Raw genomic sequence first — 18,506 nt, forward strand, 5'->3', positions numbered from 1 at the left:
CCCCAACACAATCAGGGCTGCCCTCAAGAGCTCTCGAAGAGCAGCCTGACTGCACAATCTAATGACTCGCCATTAAGTAACTCTGTTCCCATGAAACACAGGCACTCTGCAGGTAACGGAGTGCTGCTGTGGGTGATACTAAAAAACGGGGGAAAAAAAGACTCAAGTTTGCTATCAAAGAAGATCAAGCAGTTGCCTGGGGGATGTGCAAAGCACACACTTCTCTATCCCTGCCTCATTTATTTATTTTTAAAATGTCATTTCACCACCGCCACTTAATGCACTCTCATGCAGTCCGTCCGTCCTCTCATCTCTCCTCACGCCTGTCCGTCACACACAAAGTGAAAGTGGCAGCGATGAATTATTCACCGCCACTTGAACTCCATAGCTGCTCTTGTTCTCTCGCTTTTTCTGCCGCTTTAATTGGGTTTCACAGGATAACAATGAGGACAATATCTCATTAATCAAACAAAGGGCCGTGGTGTTTTTGAAAAAAAGCTCAGATGAATGGAGTTGAAGGTGAGCATGGCATGCTTCAGGGGAGAGAGGAGATTAAACTGATAGTTGTGTGTCGCACACAGGGTCGCATTAGGCATCCAATTTGAATGTTTGAAGTGTAATTTCTTCTGTAAGAGGAATTATGGCTGGTCGTGAAATGCTGGGTATCTACGAGGATAGTGGTTCTCAACGGGGGGCGTTCAGAAAACAACGGGGGGCGTTGGAAGCAAGATTTTTGAAAGGGTTCATGGGGAGTGTTCTCGAGTGTACACCAAAGATCCAGGCAAGACAGGATTAAACATGTAATTGCTTGCAAAATAATTGCCTACAACATTCTAAAATCTGCCAGTTTAATGCGACATGTAAGTTATGTATCGTTTCTTTTGCAACGACTCTATTATTTTTCCAGTCATAAACCATGACAAGAATCAGCATTCACAAGCTCAAAAATGTGTTTCGCGCTGACAACAATCCGGCGGTGGCTAGAATCACGCAGCAGAGAAATGGAAAGTTGACAAGCCATTAAAAAAGTATTGACTTAAGAACCACTTTAATATGTTTAAATGTTTTCAATAAATCATGTTCCCATTCACTCTGGCGACGAGTTTTAAAACTAATTAAACTAAATTCTATTTATAAGGTAAAACTTTTACATTTTTTGGTATTAACTAATGCCAATGCCTAATGCCAAAATGTTTTCTTTGTTCACCAAGTAATTTACTGGTCAGGCATTATTGTTAACTCACAAGACTGTAAAGAGAAAATGACAAAATTTGTTGGATAATTTAAATATATTCTGTAATCACATTTTGGTAATGTATTAATTCCACTGAAAAAAGAAAAAAAACCTGACAAAACGTTTTTAAATGTTGGCTTTATTAAACTATGTTTTAAACATGTGAATAAACCGTCTCATATGTCTATTTATTTTTAATATAGGCCTGCTATTTATTAATTTATTGTTCTATTTTATTTAACATTTTTATATTTAACATGAATAATCATACCGTTTAACTGACCAATGGCAGGTTAGGGGTGTGTTTAGGAAACTTGTTTGGGAACAGTCATTATTTTTGCAATTCTGTTTCATCCAGGTAGAATTTACACACTTGGTCTGTCTTAGCTTTTTCTATCTCTCTATAAGTGCACTCACATTAATGAAATTGTGTGCAAATAACTATTTTGTGTTTGTACATTGTTGCGCTACGTTGTCAATAGTGTATTAGGCAATGTATAAAACACAGCTCACTTTCAAATACAGTTTATTTTCAAATCAAGCCACTTTCTGTTGGTCAATAGATCGAAGGACTTGAACAACTTGAACCTGATGGGAAATCCTTTACCCTTGTGGGAATTTCCCAGTGGTGTGGATTCCTATTAAAATGACTGGATTTCGCTCAAGAACATTTGCTGAACATAAATGGGACAAAGTTTTAGACAATTTGTACCCATCCTTTAGTTCTAAATAGGCTTAAAGGTTGGTTCAGGGTTAGTACCTAGTTATTATAGTTACTGTAATCACTATAATAAGTGCAGAGTAAGTACATGTGGAACAAGATTGTAAAATAAAGTGCTACCGAATGTCATGATCATGTAAACTAGGATTTTAGTGCATTCTTATATATATATATATATATATATATATATATATATATATATATATTATTTATTTATTTATTTTTGCTATTTTATTTTACAAACTGAGGTTCAAGTACAAGATGGGCCACAGAAAGTGCACAAATACATCAGGCTAAAAAATTTTTTAATGTTCTTTTGATATCAAAGACATTTAAAGCACCTTTTAGATACATATAGTAGCACTAAAGGAAAAGACACACCCTGATTGTGTTTTTACCCGGCCTGAAGGCTTTAAATTGAGAAATACGTCATTCCTGATAATTGACCTATAAATATAACCGCATGAGCCTGCAGGGCTGTGGTCATACTCCGCATGTATGACTGGCTTGATAAGGATCATTGCGTGTCTCCAGTGAGGCAGTAGATGCAGAAAGCTGAGCAGACGCTCGAGGCCTGTTCTGTTCACACAGATAAGCAGCTGTCACAGCTGTCATACTCTCCAAAACTTATGATACTGCGTGCAGAGAATAACCCTTGTGATTGTGAGGCTATGGTAAACTTCCAGTGACTTGTGAAATGGGCTGGAACTTGTTCCTGTGATGGGCCGAAGGCTATTTCTAATCTTAATCCGGTCCATATTATTTTGGCAATTAACAGGAGACAATGTTACTTGCATATAAAGTGGCCAAAGTTATGTGACATTTAGGAGTGGATGGATCTGAAATCGTATCTATAACTTGATGTAGTTGGACTTTGTTAGAATTTAGTTAGAATTTAGAGTTGACTGGATTGTGGAAAATGGGCATTGCAAACAAAAGAGATGACCAGCATGAATTCCAGTGGTTGGCTTATGCTGGTCAGCTGGTGAAGCTGGCTGACCAGTGCACTCTTGATGGTTAAGAGTCCCCCTGTGGTGAAAATATATATTTTTTAATGTTGTTTATATGTCTATGTTGTGTTTTTAATATTCTTTAAGACAAACCATGTGCAAATTAAGTCGACACCATTGCTGAGTATTTTCTCCTTAAAACTGCAGTGAACCAAAGACAGTCTCAAAAACACGGTTTGAAATCGCTGGTGTTTCTGACGTCACACACTACCTTGTAACCAATCAGATCAACGTGTGATCGTCAACCAGTGGATCTCTGAGCTGGTGTGAGTGAGTGGAGGCGGGGCTCATTTGCATATTCATAGAACCGCGTATACTAAATGAGGCAAGGGTGTAGAGTTACATTCCAGCTATAAGAACAAAAGGTCTATTCACACCGAGAGTGAAATGAAGAAACACTCTGATTCATTCACACTCTGACCATGTCTATCCAGAAGTTATGACCCATAGAAATGTTTTTGTAGAGTTGCCCCTCAAACAAGCATTCATTAGCAGTGCCGTCTGTTGTTGTTGCCGTCTCCAGTAGTTTTTTGTCTACTGATATTTTTATTTTTATTTATTTTTATTTTTTGAAAGACATTTCATTGGCTGGATATTCGGTATGTTGTTAAACAACAGTATGGTCCATTGAACACACTGTACTACTTCTATCCATCACAGCCTTATATTCATTCCTGTCAAAAAATGATTGTGACGTTAAGGTCTATATCGGAGAATCAAAGACCCTTTCAAGGAAAGTCTGTTCACTTGGCAGCCATATTTGAAGGCAGTTGCATTAATGCGACGATTAGTGATTGGCTCTTATATTTAGAAGGCGGGACTTAATCCGCCATATTGCGCTTTACACTTTCTCCCATTCATAAATGAGTGTACCATCTTGGTATATCTGAAGTCTTATGCAACACAGAAGTAAGCTCTGCAATTTTGCGAGACTTTCGATTCACTAGCCGCTGTAGGTAAATGACTAGAAGAATAGCAAAGTGCAGTAATCTGTAAAACTATTTGTGCTACAAACCAGTGGGTTTATAACCATGACAATACATTAAAATAATATGGTAAGAAATACCAGTTTGCAATATTAGGCAGCATAAAGAAATGTTTTTGTATAGCTAAAACTGGAAGCGAAGACTCATTCAATTTACAAATCGCCATGTCCGCGTTAAAAATGAGGTGGATACATAGTTAGAAAAATACAATGCTGATGATGATGACATTTATGATAGTGATTTTACACTCCATGCATAGGCGTAAAAACCTTTACTACTTTGGGCTTAATTTGTGGTTAAAATATGTCATGTTTTACTTGACTTGACTTGAACATGGAGATCCTGACTGTTTTGTGTCTGTGTCTCTAGTACAGGATTGGCCAGCTGTACATGATCAGCAAGCACAGCCACGAGCAGAGCGAGAGAGGAGAGGGAGTGGAGGTGGTGCAGAACGAACCCTACGAGGACCCCACCTACGGCGCCGGACAATTCACTGAGAAACGCATTTATCTCAACAAGTGAGTAGAAATTGTCGTCAGATGCTTGTCAAGCCAAAGCATGAGTTGTTGTTGGTGCATGTGTGATGCACTATTTTAGTCAGTCAACACATATGTTACACGTTAAAAAAAACATCACTTGCATTGCTAAACCCTAACATGCATGTCGACTATCAGCATAAGGGCCACTTTGCAGAATGTTCTGGCCAAGATCCAATATATAAACATGCATGTGTAACGACAAACTGTTGCTTTACTTGACATTTTATAGGTTTAGATCTGATAAACAAAGTGGCAGCTCATTCAAATAATGTCAGTCTTTTTTCAGAAATTAATGCAAATTATTTGTGATGAGAGTCTGCTTTTACTGCATGAACTGGGTGGATGTTCAAGGCTTCTAATGCAAGAGTGATCTCTCTATTAACTATCTATTAAGTGAGCCGGTGCTGTTAGCTGCATTACATACATCATTCTGCTGCCAGACGAAGTGAGACCAGCGTCAACCCTGCGGTCATGAGATGATGTATGTTACTGTGTGATTTGTTCATCACTTAACGCAGAAAAGCACCATATCTGAGCCACCTTTGAATGTAAAATAGGTCTGTAGATTGTACAAGATGACATTTTATATACCGGTTGAAGTCAAGATTAGTGAATCAGTGAAATCTTACTGGCCCCAAACAGTAGTACGCTGGTCTTATTATGCATTATTCATCAGTACATTTAATTTATTCAAATATTTTCATACAATATATTCCATATTTCACTATTCTTAAGTATTTAACAGCTGACACCTATACTAATGTTTACCATTAGACGAACAATTATTTAGCTTCAATTCAGGTCTTGTCATTTCCCAATGGATACATTTTTTTCTACTTTTAATATAATTTGGAAATATGTCACTGACGTAAAATGGGTTGCAAATGCCTTTTCAGACCTACTATCAGATCTACTATTGACTAATTTCTCTTTTTTCCCTGTCGTCTGTTTTTTATTTATTATAGATGTCTTTTAGTACATTGGCATTGAGCCTCAGTCGGGGTCAATGCAGTGCACCGGAGATCTTCAGTTCTCTCTCACTGAGAGAGCAGTCTCTAAGCGGCTGCTAGTTTAACAAGAATAAGTAAGGACATGACTAGGGACCCAAACACTTTCCCAGAAATAGCCAGCAATCGGGTTGACAGGACAGAGTCCCCCCAGGACACTGGCCATTCTGGGCACTGATAAATCAGTCGCTCATGCAGATGTGTTTTTGGAGGAACGTTTTATTGAGCTGAGACATCAGTCCCCCTGGAACCAGCTTGATTAAATTGTTCCTCTAAGGGTCATGATTGGCTGAGAGGTGGTCATGACATCACTTCTAACCGGTTCAGACCATGGGCAAAAGCTTGGAGGGATTTTGGGCTTCTGTGAAGCTTCAGTGAAGCTCTAAATGCTTTTATCACCTCCACTTTTCATGCTTGGTCATTTTTTTCCCCTCACTAATAAATTCAATCAGACCTGTATTTCTGCTCTATAAGATTTTGGCTGTTCACAAAATCATTCAATTCAGATATTGTAACCAGAAATATGTGAAGAAAAATCTACCTTGGGTTCTAAGCCCATTTCACACAGAGATTCCCGCAAATACACTGATAATGTGTCCCGGAATTTGTCCCGGGATCATTTGATTTTGGTTCATTTACATTGCCAGTGATTTTTCCGGAATCTGTGCATGTGTTCACACACATCCCTGTAAAGATCCCGTAAAGACACATGACATCAATACGTCATGTAATGTCTGCATCGTCTTAAGTTTACTTATGATCTGCGATTTCTATTTCGATAAACCAGGCTTGTGCATTTTTTTTTTTTTTTTTTTCTGATTCGATCATAAATTGGCGCATCATGTACCGTTTCCCTAAGCTGGCGAACGATCTCCGCTTCAGCATCATCACTATGGCACAGCCCTTTATGGCATTGATCCCATCCTGGGATCAATTCCGGACTCAATGCCGGGATGTGTTTGCGTTCACACAGAAGGCACTCTGCCAATTTTATGGCAATTTTCCGGGATCAACGCACTGTGTGAAAGGGGCTTAACTGAAATAAGTACCAAATATACATACAATTTTGTTTTTTTAAGTATAGCTATATATAGACATTTAAAAAAAACTATTAAAATGTCAAAAGAATCTCCCAATGCATAAAATAAGGCCCTGACCTACAGGTTTTTTGTTTTTTTTCTACTTGAATATCATTTGAAAATGTCACAGAAGTAAAATTGGTTGCAAATGCCTTTTCATGTTGACTTTTATCTACTATTAGTTAATCTCCTTCTTTTCACTGTTCTAGGATGATTTTATGTGTGTGTATAGTTGTAATCGAAATTATTCAACCCCCATTGCAAATCAGGTTTATTGGCAAAATTTACAGCTCTTTGCAATGAACAAATCAAACAAAAGTAAAAAAAAATTCAAGTGATTTCCCCAAATTCAATGAAAATGCAACTTAATGACTTCCGGAGTTTCAAAATTATTCAACCCCCTGAATATAATCCCTCACAACAGCACAAATCTGCAAAATGGGCGTTGTCTTGAGCATACCTTATGCAACTAATCAAGGGCTTCATTAGTTGCACCAGGTGTGCTTGAGCTAGAACTCCAAGACATACACCACTATTGACCCAAAAGCATGGAACTTTTCCTCCCTATGGATCAGCGGTATGTCTGGAGGAAGAAGAATGAAGCATATGCTGAAAAGAACACTCTGGCTACTGTTTATCATGTTGTGGTTCGGTGATGCTCTGGAGCTGCTTTGCATCCTCTGGCACTGGAAACCTGCAGCGTGTGGAAGGCAAGATGGATTAATTGAAGTATCAGGAAATCCTAGAAAAAAAAAAAGTCATGCCGTCAGTGAGGAAGCTGAAGCTTGGGCGTCATTGGAACTTCCAACAGGACTATTATCCAAAGCATACCTCAAATTCCACCAAGGCTTGGTTTCAGGAGAGGTCCTGGAAGGTTCTACAGTGGCCATCATCGTCACCTGACTTGAACCCCATTGAAAATCTCTGGTGGGATTTGAAGAAGGTGGTTGCAGCACGCAAACCCAAGAATATTACTGATCTGGAGGCCATTACTCATGAGGAATGGGCCAAGATCCCTCAGAAACGCTGCCAGAAGCTGCTGTCTGGTTATACATCTCGTTTGCAGCTGGTCAGAACAGCAAAAGGGTTTTCTACTAAGTAATGAAGATGCTTGCCATGAAGGGGTTGAATAATTTTGAGATTGTAGAAGTCATTAAAAGTTGAATTTTTGTTGTTGTTGTTGTTGTTGAATTTGGGGAAACCACTTTAAACATTTGTTGTACTTTTGTTTGATTTTGTTAATTGCAAACAGCTTTGTGTCTTTAAAGTCTGTAAATTTTGCCAGTTTTGCCTGATTTGCAAGGGGGGTTGAATAATTTCGAATCTGTATATGTTTGACTTTGACAAGCGTGAATTTAAAACATAATATGGATTCATGTTTACAGACACAGTATCCTCTGTTCTACGCTTTTCAGAATCAGACTCGGGCTCGAACTGATATGGTAAAACTGACGACATTATTAACTGTCTTTTTTAATTGCTTTGGAAGCTGAGGCTCACGATTATGGTAATTTATTTCTACTTGAATAAATTATTGTTGATTATACACGCTTTTGAGGTGTTCGGCCAATCACAACACACTGGGTCAGCTGGCCAATCAGAGCACACTGTGCTTTTTTGGATGGAGGGGCTTTGTATAAATTGACGCACTTTAGAAAGACTGAGTGTAAAGGAGCCACAATATTGTACAGTATGTGAAAAATAATGTATTTTTTGAATATGTTAACAAAATAATGATCTTTTGAAAATAGCATCATATGGCCCCTTTAAACAGACTGAAGATCTGATTTTCTTTTTCCTGTTCAGACCGCAGTCACGTTCGCTAGCACGTCCACACTAGTTGTCATAGTAATGAGGCAAACTTGCGTAGGTTCAGCATGCATGATACTTGAGCAATGCATGTTCCGCCACTGATTGTTTTTCATTAGGACCGCATCCAAATCTGACACGGGTGTAATGCCAAGTAGTGTACCTCAGTTAAGCAAGAGAGCATTGACTGGTAAGAATGTGTCCTTGGGACTTTTCAAAAGGACAGTTATAGCTTTGCAACTTCTAGTTCTTTATGAAGTGAAGCATTTGACATGATCTGTGGTCTTTTTTCACCGTAAACATGTCTATTAAGACACACTCCATTCCTGTTGTTATCTACCCCTCCCGTTATAGAGGAAAACACATTCTAATCAGCCTGAGACACATTACCAAAAATCAGATTTCAGACCATTTTTGAAGTCGGTTTGGATCAGGCAAATTGTATTTCGTGCTCCGACTACAAAAAACAGAGTTGGATTGGCCTGCTTGTGTGAACATAGGTTTAAAGTGCCCAGTCTGTTGTGATTGGTCTACTCTGCTCTGACTGGTCAGATGACCCAGTCTGTTGTGATTGGTCTACTCTGCTCTGATTGGTCAATGGCCCAGTCTGTTGTGATTGGTCTACTCTTATCTGATTGGTCAGATGGCCCAGTCTGTTGTGATTGGTCTACTCTGCTCTGATTGGTCAGATGGCCCAGTCTGTTGTGACTGGTCTACTCTGCTCTGATTGGTCAGATGACCCAGTCTGTTGTGATTGGTCTACTCTGATCTGATTGGTCAGATGACCCAGTCTGTTGTGATTGGTCTACTCTGCTCTGATTGGTCAATGGCCCAGTCTGTTGTGATTGGTCTACTCTGCTCTGATTGGTCAGATGGCCCAGTCTGTTGTGATTGGTCTACTCTGCTCTGATTGGTCAGATGGCCCAGTCTGTTTTGATTGGTCTACTCTGCTCTGATTGGTCAATGGCCCAGTCTGTTGTGATTGGTCTACTCTGATCTGATTGGTCAGATGACCCAGTCTGTTGTGATCGGTCTACTTTGTTCTGATTGGTCAGATGGCCCAGTCTGTTGTGATTGGTTTACTCTGCTATGATTGATCAAATGGTGTCTTCTCAGATTGATCAAAACAGCGTCTTCTCAGCATGTCAATGACACGAACCAAACTGTTCTAGACCTCAGCTAAAACTACAGTGTTTGAGGGTCAATGTAGACATTGTTCGCGGGCAGCCAATGAAGACCATAGCCTGGCAATATGCAAATTTGTTACAAACTTGCTTCGGTTCAGCAGGAAATAAGACTGCAGTCCTGACCACTCATTTCAGGCAGTTCAGATTTGGTTCTTTCTTTTGGGAGACTATAACTCCATTTATCTGCGCTTTGATCTTTGAAACTTTGAACCTTTTACATTCACAAACAGCTATATTACACACTACATGAAAGGTCTTATCTGAAAAAGCATAATAGGAGCACCCAGTGAGACAGAAAGACAAATATTTTTTTGTTCATTGGTGTTTTAATTGCACACCAATTAAAAACAAGCTTCAAACGTTTGACCCAGTGTCTGAGGCTCAGACTAAATTTAGTTCAAGTGCTTCAGTAGCTCAACATTTGCTTAATAAAAAATGACTCACATTTTTTAGCATTTCAACATTTATTTAAGTGTATACAAGTGTTTGGAATAAGAGCTGTCCCTAGTTCAATGGGTTTTATTTTTATTATACAAGCCAAAAAATATCCTATTTTACATTAGGATAACTGCAGTAGCAGTTACAACAAACAGATTAAAAATAATTCCCTCTCAAAATCCCCTTCATCTCGTGTGAACTCCAGATGATAAACTAAAGATAAATCAAGACTTAAAGGAGATAAAAGACATGATGTGGAGGAAGAGTCCAAATAGATCACACATGAGACCAAAAAAGACAGAAGGATGAGCGAAAATAAGAGCGAGCGTGTGGGGAGGTTGAGATTTGCGTGGGATGGGAGACGGCTGAGCTCCCGCCTTTATAGCATGTGTATAATTTGAGATTTGCCTGTGGGAAGCTGTACCTGCGTCTTCGCCCACAGTCCACCTGCTTTTGCGCTTGTGCGTGCCATGCCATTCACTCAAGCTGGAGCCGTAGTACAGGACTTCACACACGAAATCTAGAACATGTTTTGATTCACTTCAGACTGAAATGTTTAAAAAATGGATGGGTTTATTCATTTTTGAATGGATGGAAACAAACAAATCCACCAGATACTTGTAATATAATGGGGTTTAGTTCAAATGAAGTGGTTTATGGATATCCGAGAGTTAGTGCAGGCTCGTTTTTTTAATTTTCATTTTAAAAGCCCTCAGGATGAAGCTTCCCTCAGGTTCACATCACAGATGTGCCGAGTCATGCGCCAGCGAAATCTGCAAGGCCTGCATAAAACCTTCATTTATTCCCGCTGCTCAGGCTTTTAGGACTGGCACCCGTCCCAGTTTCATCCACTCTGCATCTGGTTTATTTAGGACACAACTGCGGAAGGGCATGAGAAGAACTTCATCTCCATTTGCTTATTTCATCAAGATGTAAATGTATCATGCTTCCCCAACACAACATTGATTATATTGGTTTTACCGTCGCATCCAGCAACAATAAGATTAAGTTAAGAATACAGATTCTGTTGTTATTTACTCACCCTGGATACTGTACATGCTTTGGGGGAGGGAAAGGTGACCCTGAGTGAATACTGACTTAAATTTGACTCAATATGACAAGTACTGCAAAACAATCCTTCAATAATTTCTTCTTTTGTGTTCCATGGACAAAATGGCATACAGATTTGTAATGACATGAGGGTGAGTAAATAATGACAGAATTTTAATTTTAGTAAATCACAGCCACTGATTATTGAGACACAGGACACAAGATGTTCCACAATTTTACTTGCCAATTTTATACCAAGTTTATAAACAGCAACACTCCCACACTAAAATGCTGTTAACATAAATGTGCTGGGGTTTTTTTGACAGATTTTAGGGGACAAGCACACTAGGTGCTAGAACCCTCTTTTTGTGTGTTTTTTATTTTTTATTTTTTTTTATACCTAAAAGTGTCTGGGCGTCAGATACTGTAATGTGCAGAGCCATAATAAAATGATCCCAAATCCCAAATGTCACCCACTACTGAGGCAACGATTGCACAGTCTATTAAAATAGCATTGCTATTATAATGTTTACTTTTCGTCTTGTATCTCATGGGAACTTTATGGAATTGATTAAAATCCTTGTGTTTTGCCAAATCTATTGGTTGTCACATAACTGCCCAAATTATTGCCGCTTGCAAAGTTTGAAGTGAATTGTTCACATGAATATTGATTTGAGTTCAACAATGTCACAAAATCTCTTTTTATATCATTTTATATAATGGACTGTTTGCACTGAGCTTCATGATGTACTTCCGACAACATCTCGTTATTTTCCAATGTTTCCAATGTGCCGTTGTTCCTGAAACCCATTGTAAAATGAGTGTTTGGAAGAAGATTTTACAGTCTTTTGAAAGGTACCCATCAGGCAATTTTTTTTTTTAGCGTCGGTCGGCTTAGTTTTTCAGTGTGTTCTGCACCGTTGGCTCTAGTCGGACGCCGTCTGGGTTTTTTGGGCCGATTCAGCATGTTGAATAGGCATCGGGCCGTCGGTGAGATAGAGAACTGTGATTGGCTGTTCAGCTTAGCGAACGAGTCAGTGCATGAGAATAAAAAGCCAAAGCGATGAAAGCGAAAGTAGAAGGTTTGATACATATTTGACATGGATAGCTGGCTCAGATATCAGAATTTTTTTTTTTGGGGGGGGGGGGGGGATGGAAGTGGTTGGTTGAATATCTGAACTTGTTTGCCAGATTTAATCCAAAACAAACTATGTGTCTTGTCCCGTATCTCGAGAATCATTGAAGATTTCAGATCTCTCCAGGGACCGATATGCTGTCTGTTTATCAGTCAAACTCACCATTCACACTCACATCCGTCTATTAGGACTGAGTGACTGATTGAAGACCGTTTTTGCAGCTGCTCTTAAGGAGATTTTGGCAGCGATTAAGGAAACCTGATCTCAGACAGAATGAAAGTGCATCTTCGTCCCTGAGCGTCCATCAGCGCTTCCTCACTGCAGCTATTAGTCTGTCATTACCCCTGTTATTGCAGCGGGGGGGGGGACGGGCCGTGCCGTTTGGCACTGGCGCAGTGAGCTGGCACTCTCTAGTTTCTTCTCAATACTTATCCTTCCTGTTTTTGTCTCTTTCAGCAAGCTGCCCAGCTGGGCCAGAGCTGTGGTGCCCAAAATCTTCTATGTGACGGAGAAAGCTTGGAATTATTATCCCTACACCATCACCGGTAACTACAGCTACTTACTCTCAGGCATACTTCCCTGTTGTAATTGCTTAACATTTCATGATACTGTGGCAGTAATACACTTTAAAGGGGCCCTATTATGCTTTTCCATTTTTTCAACTTTAGTTAGTGCGTAATGTTTCTGTTTGAGCATAATAAAAGATCTGCAAGGTTACAAAGCTCAAAGTCAGACACACTGCCATGAGCATGAAAGATGCTGCATAAATCGATAAATCCTGTAGCAGATCTTGGCAGGTGGAGCTGGGGAGGTGGAGGGGTTCAGCAGTTCAGGCTAGTCAATTTAAATGTTGAGCAAGCAATCTCATTGGATGCTGAATTAGCAGAGGCCAATCAGCTTGTGCAATGTAGTAAATTGTGTGTTTGCTTTCCAATCGCATGTAAAAGACCGATCAGCTTGTGCCCTCTAGCGCTTCATCATGACTGAACTAGATATTTATTTCACTGTCAAACTCATAAAAATCTTAAATATTTGTATAACCTTCTTCTATGGTCAGACTCAGCTCACTCAAGCACACATATGTGTATGATGTACTGAATGTCTGTGAATCAAAGTAAGTATTGACACGGTTTTAATTAATAGGTCAATTATTCCTTTAGGCGTGTTATTTGTATACGGACATCTGTTAAACGTTTTTAAAAAGCAGATATATACATACAGTCTAAATCTTAAATGTGACATGCAATTGCTGAATGCCATCCTAAGCTTCGTCAGGGTCATCTCTTTGACATAATGTATAGGATCAATTACTTTCATCAAGAGCAAATGCTTTAGAAACGACACCAAATAAAAAGTAGCGTAACACGGACATATCAGAGATGAATGTGTGCCCACACCCACACCGCTCCAAATACATGCACACTTTTGTCACGTACATGCGCACACACATTCAGTGCAGGAAGAGAGCTTCATTTCCCCTGAAGAACTGCAGCTCTTTCTGTTATTGAATGTTTGATGACTGTCATGTGTTTATTGCCTGGACCATTGCCTTTAACATGAAGTCTCTCTCTCTCTCTCTCTCTCTTTCTCTCTCTTTCTCTGTCTGTCTCTCTCTCTCCCGGTCTGTTTCCTCCCCCACCGCTGGCTCTCAGAGTATACAGTGAGTATGACCTCTTCTTTTATTTGTGTCCCTGCAACTGAAACTCATAATGTCAGATGAAATGAACACACTAATTTCTCTAAAATATGGTCTTGTGCATTTTATGCTTATTAATAAGTTAATAAGATTAATATGAGTAAATTATGTTTGCATCAAGCCAAATTCCATTGGAATCAGTTGTGAGTCGAGTCTGTGTTCGTTTCGCATGAATGGAGTGTAGAGTTGCTATTAAGCATTTCTATTTCAGGTTCTGTTTAAATGATCTTGTCTATGTAGGCAGCACACATCAAGCTCGCTAGGTTTTGGAACGGAGCTACAGTGTCAGTCAGCTGATTCCCCTTTGCCACCAACCATGTTGTTATGCTATCCCAGAATGCACCGTTCTTGTTTTCTGTTGCTGTGCTGTAATATAATTAGAGTGTATTGGAAAACCCTGCAGACCAGGTGTCTTCAAGCTCCTTGGAGACCTATTAGGTTTCATGGAAAACCTTGTGCTTATTCGAAAGAGCAATATATACATTTTAACAACTCAGGACTCCTCTGAGCCTTATGAATATGTTGAAGGTTTAAAGGTTTTGGGATCTTAGGGGCCGTTCACACACAATGCTTTTTTTCTTTTGCATTTAAAAAAAGCAGGGCAGTGGAATAGGAGAAAAAAACGTGTCGAAAAGTTGAACTTATTTTAACTTGCATTTTTAGAATGGCGCGTCAAAAGACGTGGGATGTGAGCGCAACCGTCAAAGACATCATCTCGTGCATGTTTGACCCGAAATTTGACCCGATGTTCAACGGAGGGGTCCAAGACCCTAGGACGTTTGTCGCACTTGAACCACGAATACACAAAAAAAAAAAATTGTGAATTCGAGGAGTTTTGTGGTTGAAATTTAGAAAAGTAACAAATCCTTCCCTCGTGGGTCAATTTGACACCCCGAATGCGAGGAACGTTTCAGTACACATAGAAAAACCTAAAACTAAACTTTACCAAAAAAAATATTTTATAAAGTCTACATGTGTATCTGAATGCGTACTGAAGAGAAACTGACTTTAGGACCCAGTGGAACAGCTCATTTGCTCCAAATAGAGCTACAAGGCCATTTAGTGGCTAGAGTCATGAAATATGTTATCATGTTATATTATTATAATTTTTTTCACAAGAGGTCGTTGAAACCACCCAGTGTAAGATATTTTGAGCTGAATTAAAAAGGGTTATGCATGAAATTGAGTTATTTTGAATTTAAGTTGAAAGAATGTGAGGAATGTGCTTAAATTACTTTTTATTTATTGATGAAATCTAGTAATTTAAAGGTAAATAAAATAAAAAATAAGAAAAAATCCCCCCAAAAATGCATAAAAAATAGAAAAAATATTAGCAAAAGTAAATAAAATAAGCTTTCTGTTAAAAAAAAAAAAAAAAAGAAGCATTATTTTAGGGCTTCGGGTCATTTTGACCCGCGAAGGAAAGATATGTTACAAAGTGCGAGGGAAGGATGAAGGTTAAAATGGAAAAACAATGTAAAATGAGCGTTCTGTGTGAACAACTCCTTAGACTTTCGTCACGTGTTATGTAAAAAGGGCTCTCTCCTTCTAGACAGAAGGAATGCTGTAGCTACAATCATCCAATTGGTGTTTCCGTCTGCATACACTCAAAAAATATTTAGGCCTAAATGTAAGATCTATTTATTTGAAGTGCATACATGACGGGCTGGTTTAAACGAGCGGTGGAGATGTGTGGAGGATTAAGGCTTAACTTAAGCTGGATGACAGTCAGTGAATCTCGGAGTGTCTCTGTACCTAGAGATGAATGAGAGAGCTCTTCATCAGAATACCATTATCATAATCAACCATATGCCAGGAACAACAGGATACAAACCGCTCAAATGAGAACAGTGGAAGACGAGAAAGGCCCAAAGGATGTAAAAATGAGCACAAAATGGAAACAGACTACAGTCACTTTTCCACATTAGGCTGTTTGAGCAGCTTTGAAATGCACTTATTGGCTGAGTGATTATGGAGACAAAAATACATTTACATTTTCCCTTGACTTCTTGGATAAGGTTTTTATGTCGCTGCGCTAAGGAAATTGCAGTGAACACATCAAAGTTTTAATCTTTTATTTTATCCGTCGCTAATTAAATAGAGTGCAACAGTAGAGCTCCGGAAGTACAAACCTTATTCATTTTCGTCATCGAGATATTGATTTTTAGCAGTAACATAAACCTTTCGAGACAGACCAGCCATGAGCTCAGAGGTTGTTAATTCATGGTATATGCCTCTGTTGAAGCCATGAGTAAGCACAATTTTAACAATAAAATAATGACACAATTCCCTGTGAAGAACTACATTACCCATAATCCTGAAGAGAGATTCACCAATCAGAGATCTCGCTGTATGTGATCAAGTTGTACACTCTCAAACTACTTATATTTATCTAATTTGCAATAAACGGCTCAATGGTTCAATAGTTCATTCAGTTATGTCATTCACAACTTTTCCACTATATTTCTAAAACTTTTTTTCTTCTGATCAAACTTTGTAATGGTTTGGTTCATGTATTTACTGGAGAATCGTTTCAAAATCTCCTTGGAGAAAATAAATGGCAAAAAAAATGCTGCTGGCACCCAGGCTGCAGAAAACATGGGGGTGTTCACTGCTCTGTACTGCCAAAAAAGACGCTTTTCAAGATATTCCCTTTACACTAATTTCATTTTATTAGGATACATTCTGTAACCCATCATTAGAATCTCTATGATGTCTTTTAATGTAGTGCATGCTGAGGATACAGTGGATTAAAGTATAAAACAGACCAAACTGTTTAAAAATGCACTTTCAAATTTAGCTTTTAAAATATATTAAAAAGGACCATGAGAGGACCTGTCAAGGACCAACTCTGATTTTTTTACACGTTCAGCTGTCTTTAGTGTGTAAAGTTGCTGTTTGACTATGAAAAAGGTCTGCAGCGGGAGTTACTCTCTATATCAGTGTCACTATTTCTGAACTCCCTGAAACGCCTCCATTGTAGTCTTGCGTTTTCTTCCGTGGACGAACACGTATTCCTCATTTAAATAATTCCCGCCCAAGGCATATACGCAAAATAAAGGGGCGGGGCCTGGTTGAGTTAGTTAGTAGAGTGTTAAAACTCGCAGTTATGGTAAGGGGCGGGACATTTCCCAAACACGCTCGAAGCGGTTGACCAATCACAACACACTGATCCAGCTGACCAATCAGAACACAGTGTTTTCAGAAGGAGGGGCTTCATAGAGACAGGAACTAAACAGAACGTTACTGACAGACTGGGGGGAGAGGTGCTGCAACAATGGAGAATATGGGAAATATAATGTGTTTTATTGAACATTCAAGTTTGAAAACCTTTTCTAGAGCCCAAAAACAACATCAAGACTTTGAAAAAGAGCATAATATGGCCTTTTTTAACTTTAAATGTTAGATCAAAAAACACACTACAGTTAAAATTATAATCAAGTACTTCAACATGTATTTTAGTTTGTTAGTCAACACATCAAAATAAGTGAACTTCTTTAACGCATGAAAATATATAATTAAAATATAATGATTTAAAAATGTACTTTAAAGTAAAACTTTTAGAATGTGCACTTTGTAATGTCAAATTAAAAGTCTACTCAAGTGTGTTAAGAAACATAGTCATGAAAGTGTCTCTCTTAAGGTGCACTTAAGTGGCCTTTTATTTTATTATATTATATTATCTGCAAGTGCAGCTTTTAAAAATATACTTTTAAGGCTGGAAGTACATTACAAGTGCACATTCAATTAATTGAATGCATGAATGTTTTGTCCAAATTATTATTGCATATTCGGGTCTTCAGAGATATAATAAAATAAATAAAATAAAAAATAAAAAAATAAAATAAAAAATAATACAATATAATAAAATAAAGTATATTTTGTTACCCTTCGGAGCTTGGAAGGGTTCAGTTTGAGCAGGTGTTTTATACCATCATCACTGTCCTCATCAGAGCTCATTTCAGTACATTCGACATCTGGCTCATATTCGCCATCTCAAACATATTCTCAAAAATATCATTTTCAGCATCTTCAAAAACTATATTTTGATCTCTGACAGCTTCTTCACCAGATCCACCATCAGGTGTCAGTGACACTAATATTTGATAGCGTTCAGCACTCGTTCTGCAGTAAATCACTGAGTCATTTCAAGTTTTGCTGATGATTCTTCCTATTCTTTTGTTTTCTGCCTGTGGTGACTATGAGTGAAACGTCACTTCATCATTGTGTATCAGACATCGCCACCTTGAGGAATAAATGTGATTTGCACTTGAGTCATCAGTGACTCAATTATTATTGCGCAGAAAAAAATATACTTGCACTATTACATTCCTCGGGTCATTAACGACCCTTTACACTTTTTACAAAAAAATGAGAAAACAGACACTCTTTATAATTTTATTTTCTTCTTATGTTGTCAATAATGAATAGATTGAGGAATACTAAGAAGGTTGATGTCTAACTTTAAAGAATGAATGAGGGGGAGGGTAGTGAATGACGTCCCGGGTCCATAAAGACCCGAGGAATGCGTTTAAGGGTTAGTAGCATGAAATGTAGCTAACTACTTTTTCAAAAGAGCTTGACTGTAGTTGAACTATTTGAAATGATGAGTAT

General features: G+C 38.5%; 1 protein-coding gene across 1 annotated transcript in view; it reads left to right on the forward strand.

Moving 5' to 3' along the window:
• Positions 1–18,506, forward strand: part of pitpnc1a (phosphatidylinositol transfer protein cytoplasmic 1a) — a 99,217-nt gene that overhangs the window by 59,485 nt on the left and 21,226 nt on the right. The window contains exons 2-4 of the mRNA XM_079874195.1: positions 4,321–4,469; positions 12,653–12,741; positions 13,849–13,856. Coding sequence (XP_079730321.1) covers positions 4,321–4,469; positions 12,653–12,741; positions 13,849–13,856 — 246 coding nt within the window. The remainder of the gene's footprint in view (positions 1–4,320; positions 4,470–12,652; positions 12,742–13,848; positions 13,857–18,506) is intronic.

Source organism: Squalius cephalus (assembly GCF_949319135.1).
Source record: "Squalius cephalus genome assembly, chromosome: 1".
In the NCBI taxonomy this organism is placed as follows: domain Eukaryota; kingdom Metazoa; phylum Chordata; class Actinopteri; order Cypriniformes; family Leuciscidae; genus Squalius; species Squalius cephalus.